This window comes from Xenopus laevis, chromosome 9_10S, assembly GCF_017654675.1.
Source record: "Xenopus laevis strain J_2021 chromosome 9_10S, Xenopus_laevis_v10.1, whole genome shotgun sequence".
Classification (NCBI taxonomy): Eukaryota; Metazoa; Chordata; class Amphibia; order Anura; family Pipidae; genus Xenopus; species Xenopus laevis.
This window is the reverse complement of record NC_054388.1, coordinates 111,454,733-111,480,865: the sequence shown is the minus strand read 5'-3', so window position 1 is coordinate 111,480,865 and position 26,133 is coordinate 111,454,733. Positions and strand designations below refer to the sequence as shown.

At 40.6% G+C, this 26,133-nt stretch overlaps 1 protein-coding gene across 1 annotated transcript; it reads left to right on the top strand.

The window, feature by feature from the left end:
• Positions 1-9,089: 9,089 nt before the first annotated feature.
• On the top strand, positions 9,090-23,337 carry MGC82715 (protein; the record flags this gene model as incomplete). Its single annotated transcript, NM_001092435.1, is given in 5 exon segments — positions 9,090-9,276; positions 15,383-15,593; positions 16,628-16,899; positions 19,884-20,053; positions 22,905-23,337. Coding segments are annotated over 5 exon segments (966 nt in total). The 3' UTR covers positions 23,175-23,337.
• Between the last annotated feature and the right edge of the window lie 2,796 nt (positions 23,338-26,133).

Below are 26,133 nucleotides of genomic sequence, written 5' to 3'. Positions count from 1 at the left end.
GCTAGATCCAATAAATTATATAACAGCTTGGGTAACTTATGATGGCAGCAATTCTGTTAATACCAGGAACATAAAATGAAAATCCCCAAATCGAGAAGTTAAATGGTTGTTGGTGGGACAAAAGTCCACTTCACTCAATAACTCAATTCTCAATTCAATATGGCAGACAGTTGTCCAATTAATCAGTCAAAACTGTGCCTTTCAGGAAATGACCTGATGGAGTAAACGGGCCTTTGTCTTGGCACCCTTATATTAAATTAAATTGCTTTACTCATTAAGTATCGGTCATTGAAGGATAAGTAAAGCTTTAAAATAAGTGAACGTAAAATTGATGAGGGTGGTATTATAAACACGTTTGTCATTTACATTCATTATTGATTCCAAGATAATAAAGGATATGTGTACTGTTAATATGAATACATTTTGTTACAACAGCGCCACCTGCTGGTCAGTTTCCCACCAGTCTGACCACCAAGTAGTCAAGGAAGTTGTCAGGAGAAAGAAAGAGGCTGCTCTGATGTTCTTCTGCTTAGGAAAACAATTAGAAACTATTCTCACATCTTTCCTAAGCAGAAGAACATCAGAGAAGCCTTTTTATTTCTCCTGACAACTTCCTTGACTACTTGGTGGTCAGACTGGTGGGAAACTGACCAGCAGGTGGCGCTGTTGGAACAAAATTCATTCATATTAACAGTACATGTATCCCTTAATATCTTGAAATAAAATAAAAATAAATGATGAATGTAAATCACAAAAGCGCTTAGAATAGCAACCGCATCAATTTTACATTCCATATTTTTAAGGTTTACCTAACCTTTAAGGTGCAGTTCCATGCTTTCATTGAATAGAGCACATTCAGCCTCCCTGCTTTCAAAAAGGGCATAATGTAAGTGGCACTTGGGCATCCCCTGGAACAGCTCCAGCACAGTCTATGTTGTGCCAGGGGCCACAAGGTACAGCCCTATATTTACCCCTTGATATGTCAAGTTTTAAGCACAGGCAAGTGGTGTGCCCAACAGTAATGTCCATTGCACCATGCTCAGGATTTTTAATGAGACACATGATACATTGCCCATTCCTTTTGAACCCAATTCAAGATCTGTGTGCATGGGCTCTTGCATTTGCTTCCAGGCCAATTATAGAGTGTATCATATATTCAACCTTTTCATGATTTATCTATAAAGAAAATCAGATTTCCCTCTAAATAAGACTCTTTTTAATGGTGGGAAGTTGGAGTTGTACTTGATAAACAGCTAAGGTTATTATTATAACTACCATCTCTCCCTACCATACCTGCTATCCCACAGTCACACTCCCTTCCCAGAGACTATTATCCACTGTTACTATAGGCACCATCTCTCCCTACTATACCTGCTATCCCACAGTCACACTCCCTTCCCAGAGACTAATATCCACTGTTACTATAGGCACCATCTCTCCCTACTATACCTGCTATCCCACAGTCACACTCCCTTCCCAGAGACTATTATCCACTGTTACTATAGACACCATCTCTCCCTACTATACCTGCTATCCCACAGTCACACTCCCTTCCCAGAGACTATTATCCACTGTTACTATAGGCACCATCTCTCCCTACTATACCTGCTATCCCACAGTCACACTCCCTTCCCAGAGACTATTATCCCACTGTTACTATAGACACCATCTCTCCCTACTATACCTGTTATCCCACAGTCACACTCCCTTCCCAGAGACTATTATCCACTGTTACTATAGGCACCATCTGTCCCTACTATACCTGCTATCCCACAGTCACACTCCCTTCCCAGAGACTATTATCCACTGTTACTATAGACACCATCTCTCCCTACTATACCTGCTATACCACAGTCAGTTTTTCTAAACTGTGGCTTGATTGCCAGGGCCATATATCCATTACCACCTGACTAGTGATGGGCGAATTTCTCCCGTTTCTCTAGGCCGGTAAAATTCACGAATTCCCAAAAATGGCGAAAAATTTGTGAAACTCTCATTTTGGCGCCCGCGTCAATTTTGATGCTCACGTCAATTTTGACGCCGGCGTTAAAGTCAATGGATGTCCGAATAGTGTTGACGTGCAACGGTTTTGACACAAGGACATTTTTGTGATGATCGCCCCTATTATTTTTTTGTCGCCGTTGAATTTTCACAAATTTTTTAGCAGCAAAATATGGAAATTCCCACCTGCCGAATTTATTTGCCCATCACTAAACCTGACAACAGTTGCAATTCCATAACTAACAACCTAATTTAAGTCAAAAAGAATGACAATGTTTCAGCGACAGAATAGAACAACAGATCAAAAGAACTACATGAATAAAAATGTTAATACCTATCGATTTATATACAAAGAAAAAGTGAAAAATTGGCAGCGCATGGTTTGCCTTTAAAAATAATTATTACTAAAAATGAGGTGATGGCCAAAATAAGTCAGCTCACGTGCCATGTCAAGGGACCTTATTGTATGCGAGTCCTACACTATTTGTGAGCATTAGGGCTCTTACACATAAGCGTTTTTACCTGCGCTCCCCTGCGTTCCGTTTTTCGGCGTTCAGCTGCAGGGGAGCGCAGGAATAGACGTATTTCATTATTTCAAATGGGGCTGTACTCACACAGGCGCGTGGAGGCGATGAACGCAGGAAAAATGCAGCATGTTGCGACTCAACCTGCGTTCGGCGCCTACACGCGCCTGTGTGCAACAGTAAAGAGCCCTTAGAAGTCTGTAGTGCATTTAAAATAAAGTTCCCCAGCTGAGTAATAAGACCATTGACCTTCCCACACTATTAGCATTTTAAGGCGGATTTTACTGAATGTTAACTCTTGCGCCAGACTTGTCTTCGCCCTTTCAGACCAGGCAAAGTGCAATAGAGTAGATAGGAGTTTCTCAAAAAATAATTGAAAAGCTTTCTAAGTCCCAAAAAACGCTGGCGACTTTTCCTTTTTCATGGTGATAGGCTGAAAAATAGGGTAACATTTTTTTGGGGTACCCGGCTTCCCTCCTACATTTCCTAACATATGGCACATAAACTATACACTGGGCTCATGTGTAGGGCAATATTACAACTCTATTTTATTAAGGTTTCCAGGATTTGTGTAATGTATTTACTGCAACATATACGTCCATTCAACTTTAACTTCCCGCCGTATGCGAATTAGCCAACATTGGCGCAACTTCGCTTCGATTGGCGCAGTAATGATATTGGATATTAGCCAGCGTTCGCCGCCCTGGACTCCACTTCGGATTTTAGTGAATTATCGTTGTCCTGGCGAATTTACGCCTGGAAAAGTTTGCGCTGTGAGCGAAGTCGCTTTTCGGAGGTTAGTGAATTTGCCCCCGGGAGTGAACGTTTAGTTCTGTTGGTCTGTAGTTCTTATTGGTAAAAGTTTCTCATTTTTACATGCATAACAAATGTTGTTTAGTTGTATACATTGTCTAGAATCATCCCAAGCAGCAGTCCTGCCCTGCTTTATGGCAGCTGAGATTCTAGCTATCTGTATAACAGAGCATTCTGTCCCAGTGGCTGCACAGATCCTATCTGATCCCCATTGTAAGCAGCAGTCCTGTCCTGCTTTATGGCAGCTGAGATTCTAGCTTTCTGTATAACGGAGCATCCAGTCCAGTGACACAGACCTGATATCCATTGTAAGCAGCAGTCCTTATTATCGTTTAGACTACATTTGCACTTTGTTACAGATTAGTCATAGTAAGTAACTGTTTGGAAAATAGTTTTATTTGTTTTTATGAGACCCATGGGATTTAATGATGACCCAGCCAGATTCTTCCTGCTTTTCACTCTGCTTCCTTGTGGCAAATACATTGAGCCAATGGCTTTATCACATTGGCTGAGGTCCATAGGAATTAATCTTTTCTCAAAAAAATATATATCCTGTTAAATGACTTTCTCAGTCACATAAAGAAGGGAGTGCGGTGTTGGAAAGGTTATAGAGTTGGCAACTGTATTAATAGGGTACAGGGTGCAAGTCATGGGCGTGACGAAAGTGCTTTAATTTGGTCAGAGTTCTTTCTTGTCTATAAAGTATTTCTACCTTTAGATATGAGTATTACTCCACTAACTGCTGTGAGTGATACAGTACAGTTATGGGACCTGTTATCCAGAATGCTCTGGACTTGGGGTTTTCTGGATAATGGATCTTTCCATATTTTGGATCTTAACGCCTTAAGTCTACTAAAAAATCATGTAAACATGAAATAAACCCAATAGGCTGATTTTGCCTCCAATAAGGATTAATTATATCTTAGTTGGGATCAAGTACAAACTACTGTATTATTATTATTACAGAGAAAAGGGAAATCATTTTCAAAAGTTGGATTATTTGATTATAATGGAGTCTAATGGAGATGGCCTTTCTCCTGTGGAGAACAAATCCCTATGGGCATACTTTATATGAGAGGAACCAGGAGTCTGGAAAAGAGGAGGCACATGAGACCATAGAAAGTCTTTGGCTTCTGAGCTTCTCAACCTTTTCCACACAGTGAGATGCTCCATGTTCTGCAGCCAAATTATCCTAAAATGATTTGTAAAGCTCTAAAACCATATAGAGAAATCCTTTTAACCTGTATTCTTGAGCAACACTGTCCAGCTGAAGTCTTGTAGTCTGGATGGGTCCTCCAAGGGGGCTTTATGGTCCATGCCAAATGATAGCCTCTGCTGCTGTGTATAATATCACTATTTAGGTATAATCTGACCCACAGATATGTAGCATAGCCGATAATTGACCCACTATATATATTATCAGCCTTGTTTATTTGCTACAGGAAAGGTAACCACGATTTATCTGGAATTTCCCTGCTTCGCCTGCAGTGTTCTGATTATTTAACCCGTCTTCATGATTTCATGTTTAGCAATCTCATCAGACTTGTTTTCTAAATTTAGTTGAACAATTTCTCCACTTTTCCCCAGGCTTGTGTTATGTGTAGCATATTTGCTATGTTACTGTAAGGGCCCGAAGGCTCAGTCAGGAATAGCGGACCAAGGAGGAAGCACAAAGTTTGAGGTATCCAAAGGGTTAATAGAAAAGCAAAGTCATGTCCGGGCAAATAAGTCGGTTCAATAGACGATAACAGGCAAGAGTCAAGATCAGGATCAAAGGAGATTCACAATAGTGCACCCAGGACACACACAGTGAAACCTATAATAGGGCAAAGACTGCAGTGTCCAGGCGTCTTAAATAGGCCTCCTTTGGCGCCAGAAATTGATGTGATGACGCTGGCGTTCCTTCTGACGCTGGCGTCCATTCTGGGGCTGGGGACAACACGCTGGGTATCATTGGACGCCGGTGATGGAACGAACCGCATGGGATCCCTTGGCGCTGCCATCTTGGAAAGGGAAGCAGAGACGGAGAACGCAGGACCGAAGCGGAGGTAAGTATTTCTTACAGTAACATCTGAGAACTGAGTGCTCCAAAGTCCATCTTTGACCTACAGCTTTTTTCTTCTATAAGAGTTCTGCTTATAGGAGACACTGGGATTGCATAAGAAGTGTAGAACAAGGGTGTCAGGACTAGGCCAAGGGGTACATTTCATATTGCGCCCTCCACTTAATAATGCCTAGGCCTGTACCTGCTCTACCTATCTCTAGTTCTGGCCCTGACGGGTGCTGTTTGGCCACAGTTTTTTACTTGGCCCTATAGATGCAAGAGCTTCATCCAGTCACAGATATGTTTTCTTGCAGCAAGACAACTGGTTTATTAACAGTGAGCAGTTGAAATGACATAAATTACAGGCACTTGTGATGTAATTCAGTGTAATAATAGCAGAATCCCTGCCAGAGGTGAAATAAGAAGATATAGGTTACTACACTCCTGAGGCAATCCTTCCCATCAAATAGATATGGATGTTCAGCCTGAGGCCTTGTATCGTTACACCCTCACTGGTCCTCAACTCACCCACTGAAGTCCCTGTACTAGTGGTGAACTCACCACGGGGTCCAAACCCCACTATTTCTCCTCGTTGGAGAGGAAGCTGCTCACTTTCTTCCCTGAGCCTTCCTCTTGCTCCTAGAGCAACTCTGACAAAACTTACTAGTACTATATAACTCTTTCTAACTTTGACCAAACTGCAGCTCTGGGCCTGTGACAGAGAGGTGAGGTCCCAGGAAAGACCTTTAGCACAAGGGGCTAAACCCCATTATTCTTTTACATGCTGCCACCTAATGAGCAATCCTTGCCTAGAGTAAATCCCAGTGGACCCAGGAAGGGAAACATAGCTGCCTGGTAATACTAAAGGACCACTTAGGTGTCCAAATATACCTAAAACTCAAGGTCCCTACATATATCTATACAGGATGGTGCTAGGTGGCACATAGTCATCCTATATCTTGCCTTCTAATGTTTTTATGAATTCATAACGATTGTCTCCACTTCCGATCATGAGAAAATATAACAAACACTGCTTATACCTGCATTTTATAATACAAATGCATCCACACACATATATACACACAGGTTGTGTTTAAATCTGGGCAACCATTATGGGTTCTAGGTGACTGGGGAAGTAGCCTCTTCCTCTAGTCCTGAAGACTCCCTGTCTTGGAACCAGAGGTGCACACAGAAGTAGCATATAGAGCAGGAAAACACAAATGCAGTTTGGGTGCATTTCCGACTATGGAAAAATGTTGTGTGTGCAATTTTTTCTTAGCAGAACCGTCATGAAGCCACTTGCTCTGGGATTCTGCACAGCCAGAAGGTATTTCTGCCAACTAGCCACATGTTATGTGCAGGGAAACCTATTCCTTGCCAGACATGCTGATTCCAGATACGAAAACTTCACTCGCTAACCCAGTGATGACCAAGGAATCACAGAGATCACTTTAAGGAAGTTCTGGTTCACAAAGGCACAAAACGAGTGGGCTTATTTTGCACATCCACTGCCTGTTGTAATCATAATGTGAGCCTGAATAAAGGCGTTTTTCTAAAAAGTTAGTGATCACCATTAGTTCCTTGGTTAGTGAGCAAAGTCTCTGTATCTGGAATTGGTTAGGCTGTGGAGTTGCCGAAGTCTTGCGGGAGGAGACCTGATGCAGCATTACATTGAGCCAGCTTTTATTCCAAAATATTGTTGCATTTCAGACATGCTGATTCCATGGGCAATCGACTGCCACTGAGTTCAGAGTTTGTGCTCTCACTATAACATACAGGCCATACAGTAATACCCGCTTCATTGTTCAACAATTTTAAATTTGCCCAGGTTCTGGTTTATTGATTTGTGATAAAAAAAAAAAAACAACCCTTACTAAGTATCTGTTAATGCAGATTTGGCATTAGAATTTAAAATGGAACTGATCTCAGTCGTTTAGCCACTTTGACTCCAAGTCTTTCCTTCACATTCAAATGAAATTGTATCTTGCCGGAAGTTATCAAGACAAAATATTCCACTGTGCTAACGGACAGCCATGCCTTGGGCTTCTTCTGCATCACATCACAGCCCCACTCCTGAGAATAGTTTAACTCTGCAAATGAGTCAGTAAAGGGCTTTGAAATCTACTAGAAAAGTAAAAAACTTACAAACACACAGGCCATTTGTTCTGGGGTTTTATCAGGGCCGCCATTAGAAATCACAGCGCCCTGTACTGGGCCCCGCTGTACAACAAAATTTTGGGTCCACTGGGCCCCGCCCACCCAGGCCCCACCCCAGATCCCGCCCACTCTACACCAGGGTTAAAAGACCACACAGACATTAAAAAGTTAACCCCCCACACACATACAAGTTATAAAAAGCTATTGATGGTCAGGGCCCCCTTTATAAGTAAAAAAAAAAAACTAATGCCCGGGCCCCCCATAAGTTTATTTTTTTTTAAAATGGCCACCCTACAAGTTAAAAAAAAAAAAAAATTGGTGACAGGTCCCCCCTATAAGTTAAAAAAAAACATTGGCGCCAGGTCCCCCCATAAAAGTGTTTTTTACAAAAACATTGGTGCCAGGGCCCCCCTTACAAGTTAAAAAATTTGGAGCCCCAAAGAATATTTTTTTTAATAAATTGGTGGCAGGGGCCTATAGAGTATTAAAACAAAACATTGGTGACCAGGGGATTAAAAAAAAAACCCACATTGGTGTCAGTAGAATTGAACTTGTGGCTTCAGGACTTAGTATAACTGTTTTCATGACTTCGGGTCTTTCCGCCATTTCAGGACTTCGTCTGTTCAGCACTTCCGCATTTGGCTGTTCGTGACTTTGATCGGGTGACACGGCTTTGGAGCTGTCAAGAGGGGCCTGGCTCATCAAAAAGTGCAGCACTGCCAGGCCCCCCTTCAGGCCCGGGACACTTCTCCCCCCCTGTCCCCCCTGATGGTGGCCCTGGGTATTATAGGTGGGCTTTTCCTGGGATACTGTGATGGAAATGATGCAACAAAATTTCCCACGTAATTACTAAATAGGAGGAACTAATCTACATGGTTCATATTCAGGTAATAACTTTCCCAGTATTCACATCAGTATGGCGGATACCCCTTGGCTACTGTCTGGCCATAATGATCCACCCAGTGCATGTGGCTCTTGGACAGATCCAGGCCAACGTATGGGGTTTATCAACCAGGAGATTCTCACCCAGCAGAGGACATAACTTCTCTCTTAGTGTATCTACATGTGTAATATGAGAGGATAACATAGAGAGAGATGAAATATAAATAAGAGAGAGGGATAGAGAGACGAGACATACAGTATAGAGCTGTATAGAGCTAAATAAAGCTAAATAATGTGAGCGTGATGGATAAATGATGATCGATACATAGATGAAAGATGAAACTGAGATATTCTCTTTCTCTCTCTACAGAGACATATATTTGTAAACAAACAGAGAGAGAGAGAGAGAGATATGGCTTTATTCCCATGTAATGAAAGTCACAGTGACACATGACAACAAGCGGAATCCGAAGTACCGGTGAGACTGGCCAAACATATTGGTCCCATCGCCTGCTCAGATATACCCAGTACAACGTACACAAACCATTGAGTTTCCTTTGTAATTACTTGCTAAGGGCAAGTTATAGTCCTCTCAAAACCGGTTTGGTGAGATTCCCCCTTATGAGGAACAGGAATGATTATATTTCTATGTTTGTTTTACCTCTATGCAGCATGTGACGTATACAGGACAACAGAGTGAACCCAAACCTGGGAGGATCTCAAACCTATTAATCCAAAAGATGTTGGCCAAGAGGTGACAGTGCTCCGCTGTACCCACTGCTTCAACAGCAGCTCATAGTGGGGCTGAAACAATGGAGTTCCTGGAGTTTGTTGGGATCACCCTGTTTCTGTTGGGTAAGCACCTTTATAAGTATTAGGGGCTGGGGATATGTGATTCTACTGTATATACTCTTATGTCTTAAGGTTTTGGGGCAGGACTTTACTTAGTGGAAGCATTAATGAGTCAAACAAAGAGCCGAGCTAGTCAGCACCAGAAATTAATGCAATTACTGATTCTCTATACTAAAACAATTTGACAACTTAGCATGGCTACAATTATTTCATTTATTTATAGGCCTGTTATTATTAAATGGTCTACTGCAGAGGTCCCTAACCTTTTTTACCAGTGAGCCACCTTCAAGTGTAAACAAGTTGGAGAGCAACATCAGCATGCAAAAAGTTCCTAGGGTGCCAAATAAGGTCTGCAATTGGCTATTGGTAGCACCTATGTGGACTGGCAGACTACAGGAGGCTCTGGATGGCAGTACAACTGTTCTTTTGCAATTAAACTTGTCTTCAAGGCAGGTATTCAAAAATAAGCATATGTTTTAAGGCCACTGGGAGCAACATCCAATGGGCTGATGAGCAACACCACAAGCCACTGGTTGAGGATCACTGATCTACTGATTCCTGAGAGACTGTTGGGACTCGTGCTGTCTGCTCTGCTCTTGGTTCTCTCTATTGGATCCCAGACTGTCAACAATATGGCAGAATAAACATTTTCAATGTAAATAATTCCTAATATTTTCTTGTACGCAAATTAAAGAAGGAGTAAAGAGGAAGAAAATGACAAGTTGCTAGAAGATAACTAATGTTACTAACTTTCCCTGGTGGTCCAGTGGCTCTTCCTGGTAGTCTAGTGGGCGGTGCGGTCCACCGACGCTTCTCCGGCAGGGACACCCTCCGCGTGCTGCCTGCTCCCTTCAGCACCGGTTCTGCCATGCCGCGCGACAGCACGCTTCCGGGGTTTATGCACCGCCGTGATGACATCATCACGCAATGGCACAAAATTCAAACTATTTAAAGGGGCTTTGTGATTAAACACATTGCCAAATGTTAGTTTCAATTAGTTTGTAGTGATGGGCGAATTTGTCCCATTTCACTTCACCCAAAAATTCACGAATTTCCCGTGAAATTCGCAAAACATTGAAAAATTTGTGAAACGCCGCCTGGGGGAAATTTCTTAGATGCTGCCTTCGCAGGAAGGTATAATATTCCCCTTACACCTCCTATGAGGATTTCTGCAATTGATAAAACCCCACTGGGATCAGGTCTGGTAACCCAAAAATCCAAGGCTTTATGCGTGTAAACAATATTCATTGTGAAAAATTAGCTTTTCACGTTCTTGATGGTTCCTCGCCCCATTAATTCTGGGGTTACCTTGGCTCCTGTAGGGGTTGGGGACTTGGTTTGTCTATCCACAGGCAATATCAAGCTTAAAATTCCATTTCTTAAGCAGGGGCCCAGAATTATTGGTCCATATCCTATTGTTGAGATTGTGAACCCAACCACTGTCTGTCTCAAGTTACCTGATATGTTTACATTATCTAACTTGTTTCATGTTTCTGTGTTGAAACCTGCCATAGAGGTCCATCAGCAATCATGTCCTCCTCCTGAGTTGGTTAAGAATCTGGCCAGATACGATGTCCGGGTTAACCACCTTAGGAGACCGTTCCATCCCAGGTCTCCTGATAATTTTGAAGGTCCAGTGGTCCCTCCTTGAGAGGGTGGTAATGTAACATTACTGACTTTCCCTGGTGGTTTAGTGGGCATCGGGGTCCCTCGCCGCATCTCTGGCGCGCGCGGCCATGCGCTTCCAGGTTTATGCACTGGCCTGATGACGTCATCGCGCAAAATTCAAACTATTTAAAGGGGCATTGCCCGTTGTTAGGTTCAATTAGTTTGTTCCTGGTGCTATACTTTAGTGATTCCTATTGATCCTCTGGTGTTTGACTCTTGCTTTGCCTGACTATTCTGTACTCTGTATCCAGACCCTTGCCTGCCTGTTTATTCTGACCTCTCCAAGCTGATCCTTGCCTGTCTGACTATTCTACGCTCTCCAATCCTGATTCCGGCCTGTCTGACTATTCTACGCTCTCCAATCCTGATTTCGGCCTGTCTGACTATTCTACCTCTGCTTGTGCTGGCCCGGCCTGCCGGTTCCACGATGTGTTGTCTGGCCCTCCTTCCTAGTGGTGTCCTTCCATCCAGTATCCTTGGTGAGACGATCGTGCCCCTTTGCTCGTCCAGAACCTGTAGCTTTGCTCCTCTCTTAATAAGACCTGGTGGCATCCAATTAGCCGAGGGCTCCTCCAGAGGTGAAAGGCGGCTGTTAAAGGCAGAAGCAAGAGCCGAGACCAGGGAGCCTAGCACTGGTTCTGGATTTGGGGTGCTGAACGTGACAATACCAAAATCAGTAGATGCAAGAATACGTTATTCGTAAACCTGTTATCAAGAAAGCTCCTAATTACAGAAAGACAGTCTCCCATAGACTCCATTTTATTCAAGTAATTCAAATTTTTCTCTGTGATAATAACAGTGCCTTGTACTTGATCCCAACTAAGAGATCATCAGTCCTTATTGAAGGCAAAATAATCCTATTTGGGTTTAATTCATGTTTACATGATTTTATAGTGGACGTAAGGTAAGCAGATCCAAATTACGGAAAGATCGGTTATCCAGAAAACTCAAGCAATGTGGGTTCTCAAACCTGTACTGATCCCAAAAACCAATATGGATTCACTTCAGCTCAAGGGACCGGGAATAAAGATTAACCTTGAGATCTTTGTTGAAATTATGTTAAAATGAATTTGCTGTTGGACCCAGTAGCCTCTCCATTATTTCTAAATGACTATAGTCTGCCAGTCTCAGCAGATGGGAAGGACATCGCTGCCTTTTGTTGAGCTCCAAACCTCTGAGCAGATATAGTCATTTTTAGTGCAAATATATCTCAAAAATTTCTTATACACCAAGGGGCCCATTCACTAAGCTCAAGGGAAGGAATAGAGGAATACAGAGGAAAAAAATTAGATTTTCGAATGTTTTTTTGGCTACTTCGACCATCGAATTGGCTCCTTCGACTATGACCTTCGACTTCGAATCGAACGTTTCGAACTAAAAATCGTTCGAATATTCGACCATTCGATAATCAAAGTACTGTCTCTTTAAAAATTTCTTCGACCCCCCTAGTTCGCCACCTAAAACCTACCGAGGCCAATGTTAGCCTATGGGGAAGGTCCCCATAGGCTTTCCAAGGTTTTTCTGATCGAAGGATAATCCTTCAATCGATGGATTAAAATCCTTCAAATCATTCGGTTCGAAGGATTTAATCGTTCGATCGAACGATTATTCCTTCGATCGCTCCTTCAAAGGAATTGCGCAAAATCCTTCGACTTTGATATTCGAAGTCGAAGGATTTTAATTTGGCAGTCGAATATCGAGGGTTAATTAACCCTCGATATTCGACCCTTGATACATCTGCCCCCAAGTCTAGGTTATATTGGGGTAAAGAGGAAGAGAATGACAAGTTACTTGCAGATAACAAAATCAGTGGGTATAAAATTAAGTGGCTCTATTACTGATCCTAAAAAAGCCAACATGGATTTACTCCAGCTCAAGGGACTTCCCAGGAATTAATGTTGAGATCTTTGTTGGAATGACTTAAATATTAATTATCTGTGGGACCCAGTAGCCCCTCGGTTATACTAAAACTTCAAAAATAAGCAGCAGTATTTTTTTTTTCTAAATCCCCATCTGCCAATCTCAGCAGACATGTCCTGCCATGTAAAAATGATGATGGAGGAGCAAAGTGTGCAAGCGTTTTCAATCACATGTAGTGTGATATAATAACATAGTAGGGTTAGGTTGAAATAAGACACGTTCAACCTTTTAACTCTGGGTTAAGCATCGTTGTTGTTCTTTAAATATCTTAAAACACTTGCATTACATAGTAATCTCTATAATAGTACAGGTTTGGGACCTGTTATCCAGAATGCTTGGGACCTGGGGTTTTCCTGAAAAAGAGATCTTTCCGTAATTTAGATCTTCATACCTTATAAAGGAGTCTACGGGAGACAACTTTTCCCTAATTCGTAGCTTTCTGGATATTTCGGATAATGGATCCCATACCTGAAGTCCGTTTTAACAACAATGTTGTAGTTAGGACCATATGACCCCTGGTCCTGTTGAAGGACAGTTGAAGAAGAAGACCTATAATTTCCAGGTGACATGTAAACGGCGGGGGAGCTTTGTCATCCCGGCCAATACTTAATAGTTCAGAGAATGACTTTGTTGTACTGCTTTGTTTTCAACTATGGTTTTAGTCTCTGTTGAAACCTATTTTGCAGATGATGCGACTTGAGTAGTTCTAAAGTGTTGTATAAGTGATGCACTCTTCAATGCTTGGATGTTGGAACATTCCACCTTCTATTGATCATGGGCGCTGGCTGGTCTCCTCTAGTAGGGTTTTTATAAAGGTATCATTATGGCAGGAGGCTGTTTTAAACATATTATTTGTTCATGGTCAGTAACTAAGGCAACATCCAGGGTAATGATATTTTCAGTCAACTGATCAACAATTCATGATGGTTCACTCTTTGCCCTAATCCAAATAGACAGAAGATCAATAGATATTAACAAAGGGCTTTACACTCCACTCTTGTCAACTTACGTTTGACTAATTGCTGATTTTTGTAGTCAGAACATTATAAAGCTATTCTGACGGCAAACAAAGATCTTGATGTTAATCTGGAGTAAAACATGTTGGCCTTTAGGATTAATCATTTAATCTTGCATCTACAGATTTTGTAGCAATTTATCATTTTTCTTCATCCTATTCTCCATAAATTCTATTCACCTTATCCTTCATCACCTCCTTGGCCAGATTCAGATGGACAGATTTAGGGTGACGGTGGACAGGATGACTTTAAAGAGGTGGTTCACCTTTAAATAAATGTTTAATATGTTTGGTTAATACTAAGCAACTTTTCAATTGGTCGCCATCATTAATTTTTTTATAATATTTGAATTAATTGCCTTCTTCTTTTTCTGACTCCTTCCAGCTTTCCAATTGACCCCATCTAAAAAAAACAAATACTATGTAAGGCTACCAATTTATTGTTATTGCTACTTTTTATTACTCCTCTTTCTATTCAGTCCTCTCCTATTCATATTCCAGTCTCTTATTCAAATCAGTGCATGGTTGCTAGGGGAATTCGAATCCTAACAACCAGATCGCAAACTGGAGAGCTGCCGAATAAAAAGCTAACTCTAAAACCACAAACAATAAAATACTAAAACCGGGTGCAAACTCAGAATTTCACTCTCTACATTATAATTTAATTTAAAGGTGAACAAACCCTTTAATAGTTTTTGAGAGTTACATTGTTTGATTTGAGAGGTACATTGATAACTGTGAAGGTTGCAATCAATTTGCAAAAGCCACTGCTGGGGCAAAACACAATCATTTACCAAAGGGCTGAATTGGGCTAGTTAACTAATTTAGGTGCAAGCCTAATTTATGTAGAGCTGTCTCACCTCACTAGTGATCAGGGTTGGACAGGGGGGCCCGGGGCCCACCGGGACTGCTGTCCAGGGCCACCTCCAACCACCCGCCCCCCCTAATCTGATGTGTCCCCTTATTATGACACGCCGGGTGCGCTCAGCATTCCTCGGTGAACAGGTGCCGCACGCATGCACAGATCACACTGCGCGGTGCCTAAGAAAAACTTTTTTTTTGACGAATCTGAGAGAGGAGAGGGGACTAGCCCGACACTGCTAGTGATGGGCGAATAAATTTGCTTAATGCAAATTCGCAGCAAATTTCAGTGTTTCGCCTCTGGCAAATACATTGGTGAGGAACTTCTCAGTGTCAAAAAATTTTGGACATGCGTCCAAAAAGTCACTTGGTTCAATATCGCATATTGACTTTCACGCCTGCATCAATTTTTGAGTATCACTAATTTTTTGTGAATTTTTCGGTGAAGCGAAACAGGAGAAATTCGCCCCTCATTAGACCCCAGTTCATGTTTAATTATGGAGCAGTACATAACCATAGAGCCTAAGGGAATTATAGTAACTGGGTTCTGAATATTCATAGGAGGCATAGCAGTGTAGCTGAGGAATAAAACATATTTTATAGGTGCAAAGATATTTTTAAAATCTCTCTCTCTCTCTCCCTCAGTTTCTGCACCCCCTACAATCTCTCAGAATACAACTTCTAGCCCTCGGATATGTGGTTCTCCATTGGGTTCAAGTAGGATAGTGGGAGGTACTGATGCCACATATGGGGCGTGGCCCTGGCAGATCAGTCTACTCTACAGAGGTTCACATATCTGCGGGGGGTCTGTGATCTCCAACCAGTGGATCCTGACAGCCGCCCACTGCTTTGAATAGTAAGTGTCTCTTTCTCGATGTCAATAGAACTATGTTGTTTTCTGTGCAATGAGAAATATGTTTTGGGTGAACATTTCCTAGAGAAAACCAGAAATACTGCAACGGGAATGGGTTTTCTATTCAGGTCTATGATGATGATGATGATGAGCATATGATCAACTCTTCCCAGTGAATTATATAGAGCTAGTGATGGGCAGATTTGTCCCGTTTTGCTTCTCCATGAAATTCGCAAATTTCCTGTGAAATTTGCGAAATGGATGAAAAATTCACGAAACGTTGACGACAACTGTTAATCATGGGCGGCATCTACATTTTTACTGCAAAATCACAAATTTGTTTTGCAGGCGGCGAAACGTGGAAATTCGCCACAAATCTGTGCCTGGCGAATAAATGCGCCCATCACTATGTAGAGCTAGTTCCATGATTATATGTGCTTAGCAACCAAGGCAGTCTTCTCCACTCTGCCACCACCCACTCCAGAATATAGTGTTGCTGAGGAAGACATGAAGTCATAGGGAGTTATTTACTAAACTCCGAATGCAAAAATCACGAAAAAAATTGTGTTTTTTTTTCTTTTATAAAATTGGACAGAATCAGAAAATCTGGCATCTCAGAGGTTGCATATAAGTCAATGGTAGAAGTCTCAATGATTTTGTGATGTGCGCTGAGTTTCGTGCAATACCCCAAACTTTTCAGGGTGAAAAATCTGAAAAAAGCTTGAAAACCTGACTCTTTTTTTTCCAGCAAAGCAAATTTTCGGGGAAAAATTTAATAATAAATAAGTGTAAAAAACCCAAGCGGATTTGTTCGTAGTTTGTAGACGAAAATACTGAGATAAATTCGGCCTTTGATAAATAACTCCCATAGGGTAAGATTGAGACAAAATGCTCAACAGATACTACAGAAGGCCCATTGTAATGGGGAATATAGAGTAAATACTTGTTTGCTCTCCTAGATTTTATTGTATATCTACTACACAGAGAAAATGGTGAGCAAGCCTTTGCTGATGTACTTCTGTTTATTTTCCCACCAGCTCCAAGTCTCCAGCTAAGTATCAAGTTCGGCTTGGTGCATACCAGCTATCAATCGCAACTTCTAATGAGATCATATCCAATGTAGACCGTGTTATTATGAACTCATTGTTTACTCGCCCAGGGGACCAAGGAGATATTGCTCTACTGAAATTAACAAGCCCCATCGCCTATACCAAGTACATCCTTCCAGTCTGCCTACCTTCCACATCCGACAGTTTTTATGAAAACATGCAATGCTGGGTCACTGGATGGGGCAATATTGGCTCTGCAGGTGAGTGTTTTTCATTTCAATAACGTAAGGTGTCCCATGAAACTCTTAAAGGATAAGTAAACCTTGAAAATAAGTGAGTGTAAAATTTTTATTCCAAGATATTAAGGGATACATGTACTGTTAATATGAATGAATTATGTTCCAACAGCGCCACCTGCTGGTCAGTTTCCCACCAGTCTGACCACCAAGTAGTCAAGGAAGTTGTCAGGAGAAAGAAAGAGGCTGCTCTGATGTTCTTCTGCTTAGGAAAAAAAGTAGAAACCTTTCTCAAATCTTTCGGCTACACATCAGCCATACCCTCGCCACCCACTCATCATAACTTCCAGTTCACCACTGGTGTTATTGTTCTTCTTGCACTAATAACTGCAATGTCTCTGTTGTAGCCCCTCCAACCTGAAAAGAGACTTTCTGTGGTTTTAAATGTATTCAATGTAAAGGATAGAAGATCATTGTGACTGTACACATTTTGTCTAAAGCTCCCCATATAGACGCAAAGATTTTTCTTGCCAAACGACTGATTTTCCCGACCAATCCTTTGAAATTATCGTGCAGTTAGTGGTATTGGAACGATCGTACATCTTATGATTTTTCGGCCGACATCTGTCAGGAAATTGATCGGCCAGGTTAAAAAATCTTTATCGGCCCCAGTGCAATCTATCTATGTTTGCCGGGCCAAGCATTCAGCTCCCCTTTGTTTTCCTGGCAAATTGGTCTTTTTAGTTGATGGACAATTCGTATGATCGTTTCGAGATAATCGTGGTCCCACAATGATGATCGGATCTTTAAAAAATCTTTAGCCACAGACTAGAGCTGCTTAGTATTCAGGGACCCTTTTGTTTAGAGATTCTTTTGGAAAAGTGATTTAGAAAGGTGTTGATTATATGATGGACTCAGCACATCCTCCAGATTTTTTGTAGGACCCTCTACCTCTGGGGGTTATCTGCAGGGATTTGAAGCCTTTCTTTTTTGTCCACTCCCCCACCAGTAATCAGGAGTGCCATGAAGTTATTGTTGTATATGAATTATTACTTTGTCTGAGCAAGCTACATCCATGGTCCTCGTTCTATATCTACTGCTCCCATTGACCGTCTTCTGGATAAAGGGATTCTGTCATGATTTTTATGAAGTAGTTTTTATTTCCAAATTACACTGTTTACACTGCAGATAATTCACTCTACCATATAATATGTCATTCCTAACCCAATAATGTATTTTTTAGTTGTAATATTGGTGTGTAGGTGCATCTCAGGTCATTTTGCCTGGTCATGTGCTTTCTGAAAGAGCCAGCACTTTAGGATGTAACTGCTTTCTGGCAGCCTGTTGTTTCTCCTACTCAATGTAACTGAATGTGTCTCAGTGGGACCTGGATTTTACTATTGAGTGTTGTTCTTAGATCTACCAGGCAGCTGTTATCTTGTGTTAGGGAGCTGTTATCTGGTTACCTTCCCATTGTTCTGTTGTTTGACTGCTGGGGGGGAAAGGGAAGGGGTGATATCACTCCAACTTGCAGTACAGCAGTAAAGAGTGACTGAAGTTTATCAGAGCACAAATCACATGACTGTGGGCAGCTGTGAAACTTACAAAATTTCTAGCCCCATGTCAGATTTCAAAATTAAATATAAAAAAATCTGTTTGCTCTTTTGAGAAATGGATTTCAGTGCAGAATTCTGCTGGAGCAGCACTATTAACTGATGTGTTTTGAAAAAACATTTTTCCCATGACAGTATCCCTTTAAGCCAGGTATATCTGTGGTTTCTTATTCCAGAGGCACCACATACATTGCCATCCACTGAAGCAGTATACAGTACATCTGAGGTTTTTCATTGGTTATTCAGCACTCTCCTACTATCCATCTAGACAGAGTATCATTGGGTACTTATTCTATATAAGCTACTCCTTTACCTTTGACTCAACAGGATATTCATAGTTAATGGGCAGATTTATCAAAGGTCGAATTTCAAATTTATGTGAATGGGAGTTTATTTAAGAAAAAATTATAACTTCTAATATTTGATCGAATAGTCCCGACCGAAAATTCAAATCAAATTTAAATTGAGTTTTCCCTCCGAAAAAAAATTGAATGTCAGGAAGACAATTAACAATTTAACAGATCTCTGCCAATGACTTGTAAATAAACTCGGCAGATTTTAGGTGGTGAATATTCGAATTAGTACTGTTTCCATGGTCGAGGTGTGATAAATGTCACAAATTTACATACAAATTTTGTGGATTAAAATTTGGATATGTGAATTTTGACTTTTGATTCATCCCATAATAAATCTGCCCCTAAGGGGCATGAATTTGAAATTCGTATATTGATAACTGTGCCCCTAAGTGTTGAGTATCTAGCAATAATCTTGTCTTGCTAGAATATGTTTGTTTTCTGTATCTGTATGCTCCTCTTACCTTTTCTTGTGTCTGGGCAGTGGACACATTTAGGGGGTTATTTATGAAAGTCCGAATTTATCTCAATATTTTCTGCTACAAATTCTGATCAAATCCGCCCGGGTTTTTTACGCTGATTTATTATTATATTTTCCCGAGAATTTGATTTGTGGGAAAAAAAATCAGATTTTCACAATTTTTTTGCGGTTGTTTTTCATCTGATTTTCACAAATTTCTTGGTTTTTTTTCGGAATTTTCACTCGAAAATTCTGAAAACTTCTGGGTATTGCGCAGATCAAAAAAATTATTGGGACTTCTCCCATTGACTTATATGCAACCTTGACAGGTCTGAGATGCTGGATTTTCAGATTCGGACCTTTCCATCCTTGGAGTTTAATAAATTCCGAAAAATTTGTGATTTTTTAAAAGTCAGATTTTATAACAAAAAATCACAAATTTTTCGTGATTTTTTACATTCGGAGTTTACTAAATAACCCCCTATGTGAATTATTCTGTATGTTCCCAATAATACGATCAGATTATTTTAAATATATAAGTTGTCCAAGTTAGACTGTTGTCTCTACCTGGTTTCTTCCCAGTGAATCTTCCATATCCACAGACACTCCGACAGGTGATGACACCTCTGATAAACTGGACCACTTGTAACCAGATGTATCATGTTGGAACTGGAATCAGTTCAAGTGTTCCCTTAGTTCCAACAGACCAGATCTGTGCTGGATATGCCGCTGGGCAAAAGGACTCCTGTCAGGTAGGTCAGATGTCTCCTTAAAGGATAAATAAACCTTTAAAACAAGTGAATGTAAAATTGACGAGAGTGCTATTCTAAGCACTTTTGTCATTTTAAATTATTATTTATTTATTTTATTCCAAGATATTAAGGGATACATGTGCTGTTAATATGAATGAATTTTGTTACAACAGCGCCACCTGCTGGTCAGTTTCCCACCAGTCTGACCAGCAAGTAGTCAAGGAAGTTGTCAGGAGAAAGAAAGAGTCTGCTCTGATGTTCTCCTGCTTAGGAAAAAAATTTAAAACCTCTCTCAAATCTTTCCTAAGCAGAAGAACATAAGCCTCTTTCTTTCTCCTGACAACTTCCTTGACTACTTGGTGGTCAGACTGGTGGGAAACTGACCAGCAGGTGGCGCTGTTGTAACACAATTCATTCATATTAACAGTACACGTATCCCTTAATATCTTGGAATACAAAATAAAAAAAACAATGAATGTAAATTTAAAAAGTGCTTAGAATAGCCCCCTCATTAATTTTACATTCACTTATTTTAAAACTTTGCTTATCCTACGTTAATCCACGTTTCTTTTCAAAGGTATCTGTAGATTGTAAAGTAATGATAATCCACCTCCCAGGTTTCTCAAGCCCTAGACAGGCTCATGCACCAAAACTCATGTAGGGACTGTCATATGAGCCCCAGAAGCTGATGTCCAATGTATTTTACTGACTCCTTTATGTACTGTGTGTAGCACCCACTTGTGTGTGTGTGTGTGTGTGTATGGGCCTAAAGATGAGCTGCAATAAAATGGGTGTGGCAAACAAACATCAAACTGTTCTCCTCTAGGCATTACCAGGATCTATTTTCGTCTAGTCCGTGTTCATTTTCAATTAATCATTGACATCACTGTTTAACGCTGCATTCATTGGTCACATTGTTGCACTTGGAGTCCCAAGAGGACAACATTGAAGAAGTGATTTCCTATGTAGCCATGTGCAATATGGCCAATTAATGAAGAGTACAGTAAATTGGTGCTATTGGATGACTCTTTAATTCAAGTATTAGTAAACCTACATCTGCAGATGTTATGTAACCGTAACCACTTGTTGACATATTTTTTAACAAAGCTTGGCAAAAATAGCTGCTATACCAAAATATTCAGGTGTAAATACCATGATTCAGGCTAAAAAAATAGCCCACTGGCAAAGAAGGTTTGAAATCTCCAAGCCAACACCGCAGAACCAAATATATGTCAAATTATGACTGCCTAAAATATACCTATGGATTTAAATCCATACACTTTCTTATCTCCGTAGTTGCTGGGCAGATGCCCATGTATTTAGTTATTTAATTTAAATGTTTCAATCATTGTCCTACTGGCCTATGACCACTTCCTGCCACACTATGACATAGTGCCTAGTTAGGGGCGGATCCTCCTTGTTGGCTTCTGGTTGGTGACCCAGCTGGATGTGTTTCAGGGAGCCTGGGTCCCTAGAGTGCCCTGTGCCTCTAGAGATAAGTCTGGAGTGGGAACCCCATGAATGAGGTTCAACCAGAGATAGATTAACTTTTCATAGTACTTACTAGAAGAGTAAGATAGAGAGGTTAAATAAAATGAGCTGCCTGTGCTGCAAGGATTGTAGTGGGGAGTAGGTCTCCCCTGGGCTCTGAATCTCCCTATAGTGAAGGGACCACAGCTGTATAGGGAATTAGGCTTTAGATAGTATTATATAGTATAACCCTGTGGATAGGGTTGCCACCATTGCTTGTGTGAGAAAACGGGACGGGAGGCAGGGCGGGTGGGCTGGTGATGTTGGGGGCTGGACTGATGACATCGGGGGCAGGACTGATGACGTGGCGATCATCGATTGGCTGATCGCCATGTCATTATTTTCCTGTCTGGATTTCCTAATTTGCCCTTCGAAATACCTGCCTGTCTGGGTAAGATCTGGACAAGTGTCAACCCTACCTGTGGACCATTTTTCTTGGACAAATAAACTTATTTTGTTCTGTTGCTGCAAGAAACTCCTGGAGTCCTTTATTTTATTTCTAACAGTAGCCTACCTAGCGAAGACCCTACCTTGTAAATTAAATGTAACCCCTGCTCTACTGTTTAGCTGGACATTAACCTATTTTAGCCCAAACTAGTGTTACATATCCATAGGAAATTCATGGAAAATCCACAAGGCATTTATTAGAATATTCATGGGACATCCATAGGTAATTCATGGGACGTTCATGAAAAAGGATAACATTGATTTCACTTCCCTTGTGGGCCACACAATGTTGTACAGTAAAAGCTAAGGCAACATAATGGAAAATGCAAACATTTAATTAAAATTTTCCAATAAACATTGATTATATATTTTCAATATGTTCATATTAGTGCTATTGAAAACAAGATTTGTCTGTCCCACTCTGCTCTTGTTCTGACCTTTGAAACACAAGATTAAAGCAAAAGAACTTGCAGAAATTCCCCAGCCAACAGATGTACAGTAAATAAAAGAACTGGAAGCCCTGGAACATCCGGTACTTCATAGGTAGCCTTCTCTCAAAGAGCTGGAGGATGTCCATGTTCAAGAAATGTCCAACGTTATCGTTATGAGATGCCAAGGAATTAAGCTTTTGTGAAGACAGACAGTTGCCAAATCCTAAGGTTGCTATATATGGGTAACCAACCAACAACCATCCCACACATCATAATACCCACTCAGGAACTTATGCCTAGACTAAAGTAGACAACTTAATTATTTTGCCACCAACAGCTATACACAACATGATCTTCATTCAGTCATGGTCAGTAGGTACATAATATATTTAGAGAGAACAACACAACAAACTGCATTGAATTCATTAATCTTTGTTTTGTAGGGAGACTCCGGGGGACCCCTTGTTTGTGCGGTACAAGGAGTCTGGTATCAACTTGGCATTGTAAGTTGGGGAGAAGGATGTGCCGTTGCAAACAGACCCGGTGTTTATACCCTGGTGCCCACTTACTGGTCGTGGCTCTCCTCATACAACGCAACCACAGATAATTCATACGTATCAAGTTTCCACTCACCTTCTGTACACAGACACTCAATTCTCATTGCAACATGTCTGCTTCTGCACGGCTGGTTCGTGGTAGAGACAAAGGTCTAAATTATATGTAAATTAGTAAATTTTTATACCATTTTAGTTGTTGGTTTTCTAATTAATAAACCTAATGTCAACCAATTTATTTCGATGTTTATTGCAATATTGCACACCGATTTAGTAGAAACAAATATAAATGGAGGGCACACCAATTTGATAAGAGCAAAAAGAAGAATGAACACGGTGCAAATAGCGTCAAACCACCCCATGAGCTGGTTAAAAATACACTCTTTTACTGCTAGGGGCTTGCACACTCAAAATAAATGATATACAAACACAGGCGGAAATCTCTTTATAGATGATTCATTTACAATGTGCTTTATACAGATAATTGTGCATCAAAACCATGTCAAATCAATAGCAATATTTTAATACTGTACATACCATCAACTAGTAACCTGAGAATTAAGCAAACACCCTTGTCAGAGAATGAGAATTACCCCAATGCTTCGGCATAAATCCCACCTGAGTTTGTATATAATTAATTTATTTTGAGTGTGCAAGCCCCTAGCAGTGACACACATTTAGTCGGTCAACTTAAACTGTTGTAAATAAGATTATAGTTGCAACGGGGATTAAAAAGGGGGTTGTGGGAGCCCTCAAAGGCTAAATAAAAATATATGAATACAACGGAAGTGCGATTGGTCGGGCTAAATTAGCTATGAGCAAACAAAAAAAAAACCAGAGGATTGATCAATGAACCTGCACTGGTCCCCTGTTTCATAAGTAATTGAGTATTTATGAAAGTGTGTGTATTTTCCAAAAGAGGGGTTTTTAGTTGTAAAGTTATGATCATAAAATTGGCAAGCCATGTCAAGCTAAACCCCACTATTAACTTAACTATTTACTTCCAGTCATTTTATTCAAAGGCTGACACCTCCCTGTGATTTGTCTCCTGACCGAGAAAGGTGCTCATTAAGTGAATGGCAATTGGTCTCCCAATAGGTGATCTCTGTTCCTTGTGCATCTTTGACAGATGGTAAAAGGTTGGAATTGTATAGGAGAAGGAAAGGTTAAAACTAAGTAAGCCTTATCAGAAAGGTCCATCTAAATATACCAGTAAACCCCCAAAGTAATGTTGCTCTGAGTCCCCTGTCAAAAGAAACACTGCATTTCTTTCCTTCTATTGTGTACTCATGGGCTTCTGTATCAGACTTCCTGTTTTCAGCTTAAACCTCATTGCCCTGGGCAAGAGCATGCTCAGTTTGCTCCTTTCCCCCCACCCCTCCCTTCTCTACTGTAATCTGAGCCCAGAGCAGGGAGAGACTCAGCCAGGAAGTGATGTCACATCACATTAATACTGCAGCTCCTATTCTAAACAAACAGAGAGTTTCTAGAGCTTTTTACTCAGGTATGGTAAAACATTCTACAGAATAAATATAGCATTCTAGTTTGCACTATTGCAGCTAATCTATTGGCAATAAAATGCCTCCGTAGCTTTCCTTCTCCTTTAAAATTTAACTCTCTAAGCTTCTGACTAATACTATAACCAGAGCTGCATCAACGAGTGTCACCAGTTTACCAAGGAATGTCCTAGTAGGATCTGAGCTCAAAGTCATACGTTACTCAGTATGGCAAATCGGATCTACTCACAGAGTTGTTTCTTGATAGTGTACTTATCGCTGAAATCTCGCACGCTGAAAGACACTAACTGGCATAAACCAACAGGCCCCGCAGAGGAAAGAAATTCAAAGAAGGAGATCCAAAGAAAGACGGCAATCTACCTAACAAGTCATTCTTTCCTACGTGAAGCTCGGTAAGTGCAATTGCCCACAGGGCACATCACAGTTTCTGGCGATATTACACTATTGCAGCGTCCGAAAATCGGCTCTACTCTCCACCTTATGCGGCTAAGATTTCCATGATAAGTACACTATCAAGAAACAATTCTGTGAGTAGATCCGATTTGCGACCCACTCAATTTAACCAACTGTAATACACTATATATATTTTATTTCTTTATTTACATATTGGGGACATATGTCGACTAAGCGCACCAAACCCAGAACTTTTTTATTGTGCAATTTGTGGACCCGTGGATCCACATAAATCTTTGGTGTAGCTGACACTTTACCATTCGATTGGACCTAGCGCAGCGCTCACACCTGTCTGACATTTAATGAGCTCATGTACCAAACCAATTGGTCAACAACAGATCTTGCTTACCATGTACTCAAAAGGAGCTGCCCAGGCTTCCAAAAAGCACCCCCTAAGCAGAGATCTTATTGGTTATTAATATTTGAGTACATATATTGCCCCTAGTTATAATAAAAAAAGTTCCAGAAGTCCTAAACATATTAGGAACTAATTAGAGTCATAAACATATTAGGTAATTGACTAATAGAGTTCAATAGTTCCTTTCTTACAAAGCTGTCTTTTATACAAAATATTGGGTTCAGCAGTTCTGTACTGCAAAGCAATTTTATACAAAATTATGATCAACAGTTCCTTCCTACAAAAACGTCTATAAAAGTTTTTATCCGAGCCACCATTGTGTATATAAAAAGCTCAACAAAACCTCTCATTACAGTATAAGAATCCAATATAATTAACTACCATTCCACCCTTATCTGAATTCTTTATTATGATTGTATAATCCTTTTGTGAATCTTTTAATGCAGCAAGTTCTTCCCTAGTCAAATTAGAAGCACCCTGTCCACTGTTAGGTGTTTCATAATATAATCTCCAAAGGGCTTCTAGGACATTCTAAAAAAAATTAAAGCCTTTCTCAAATCTTTCCTAAGCAGAAGAACATCAGAGCAGCCTCTTTCTTTCTCCTGACAACTTCCTTGACTACTTGGTGGTCAGACTGGTGGGAAACTGACCAGCAGGTGGCGCTGTTGTAACAAAATTCATTCATATTAACAGCACATGTATCCCTTAATATCTTGGAATACAAAATAAAAAAATAATGAATGTAAATGACAAAAGTGCTTAGATTAGCCCACTCCAGTCCAATTTTACA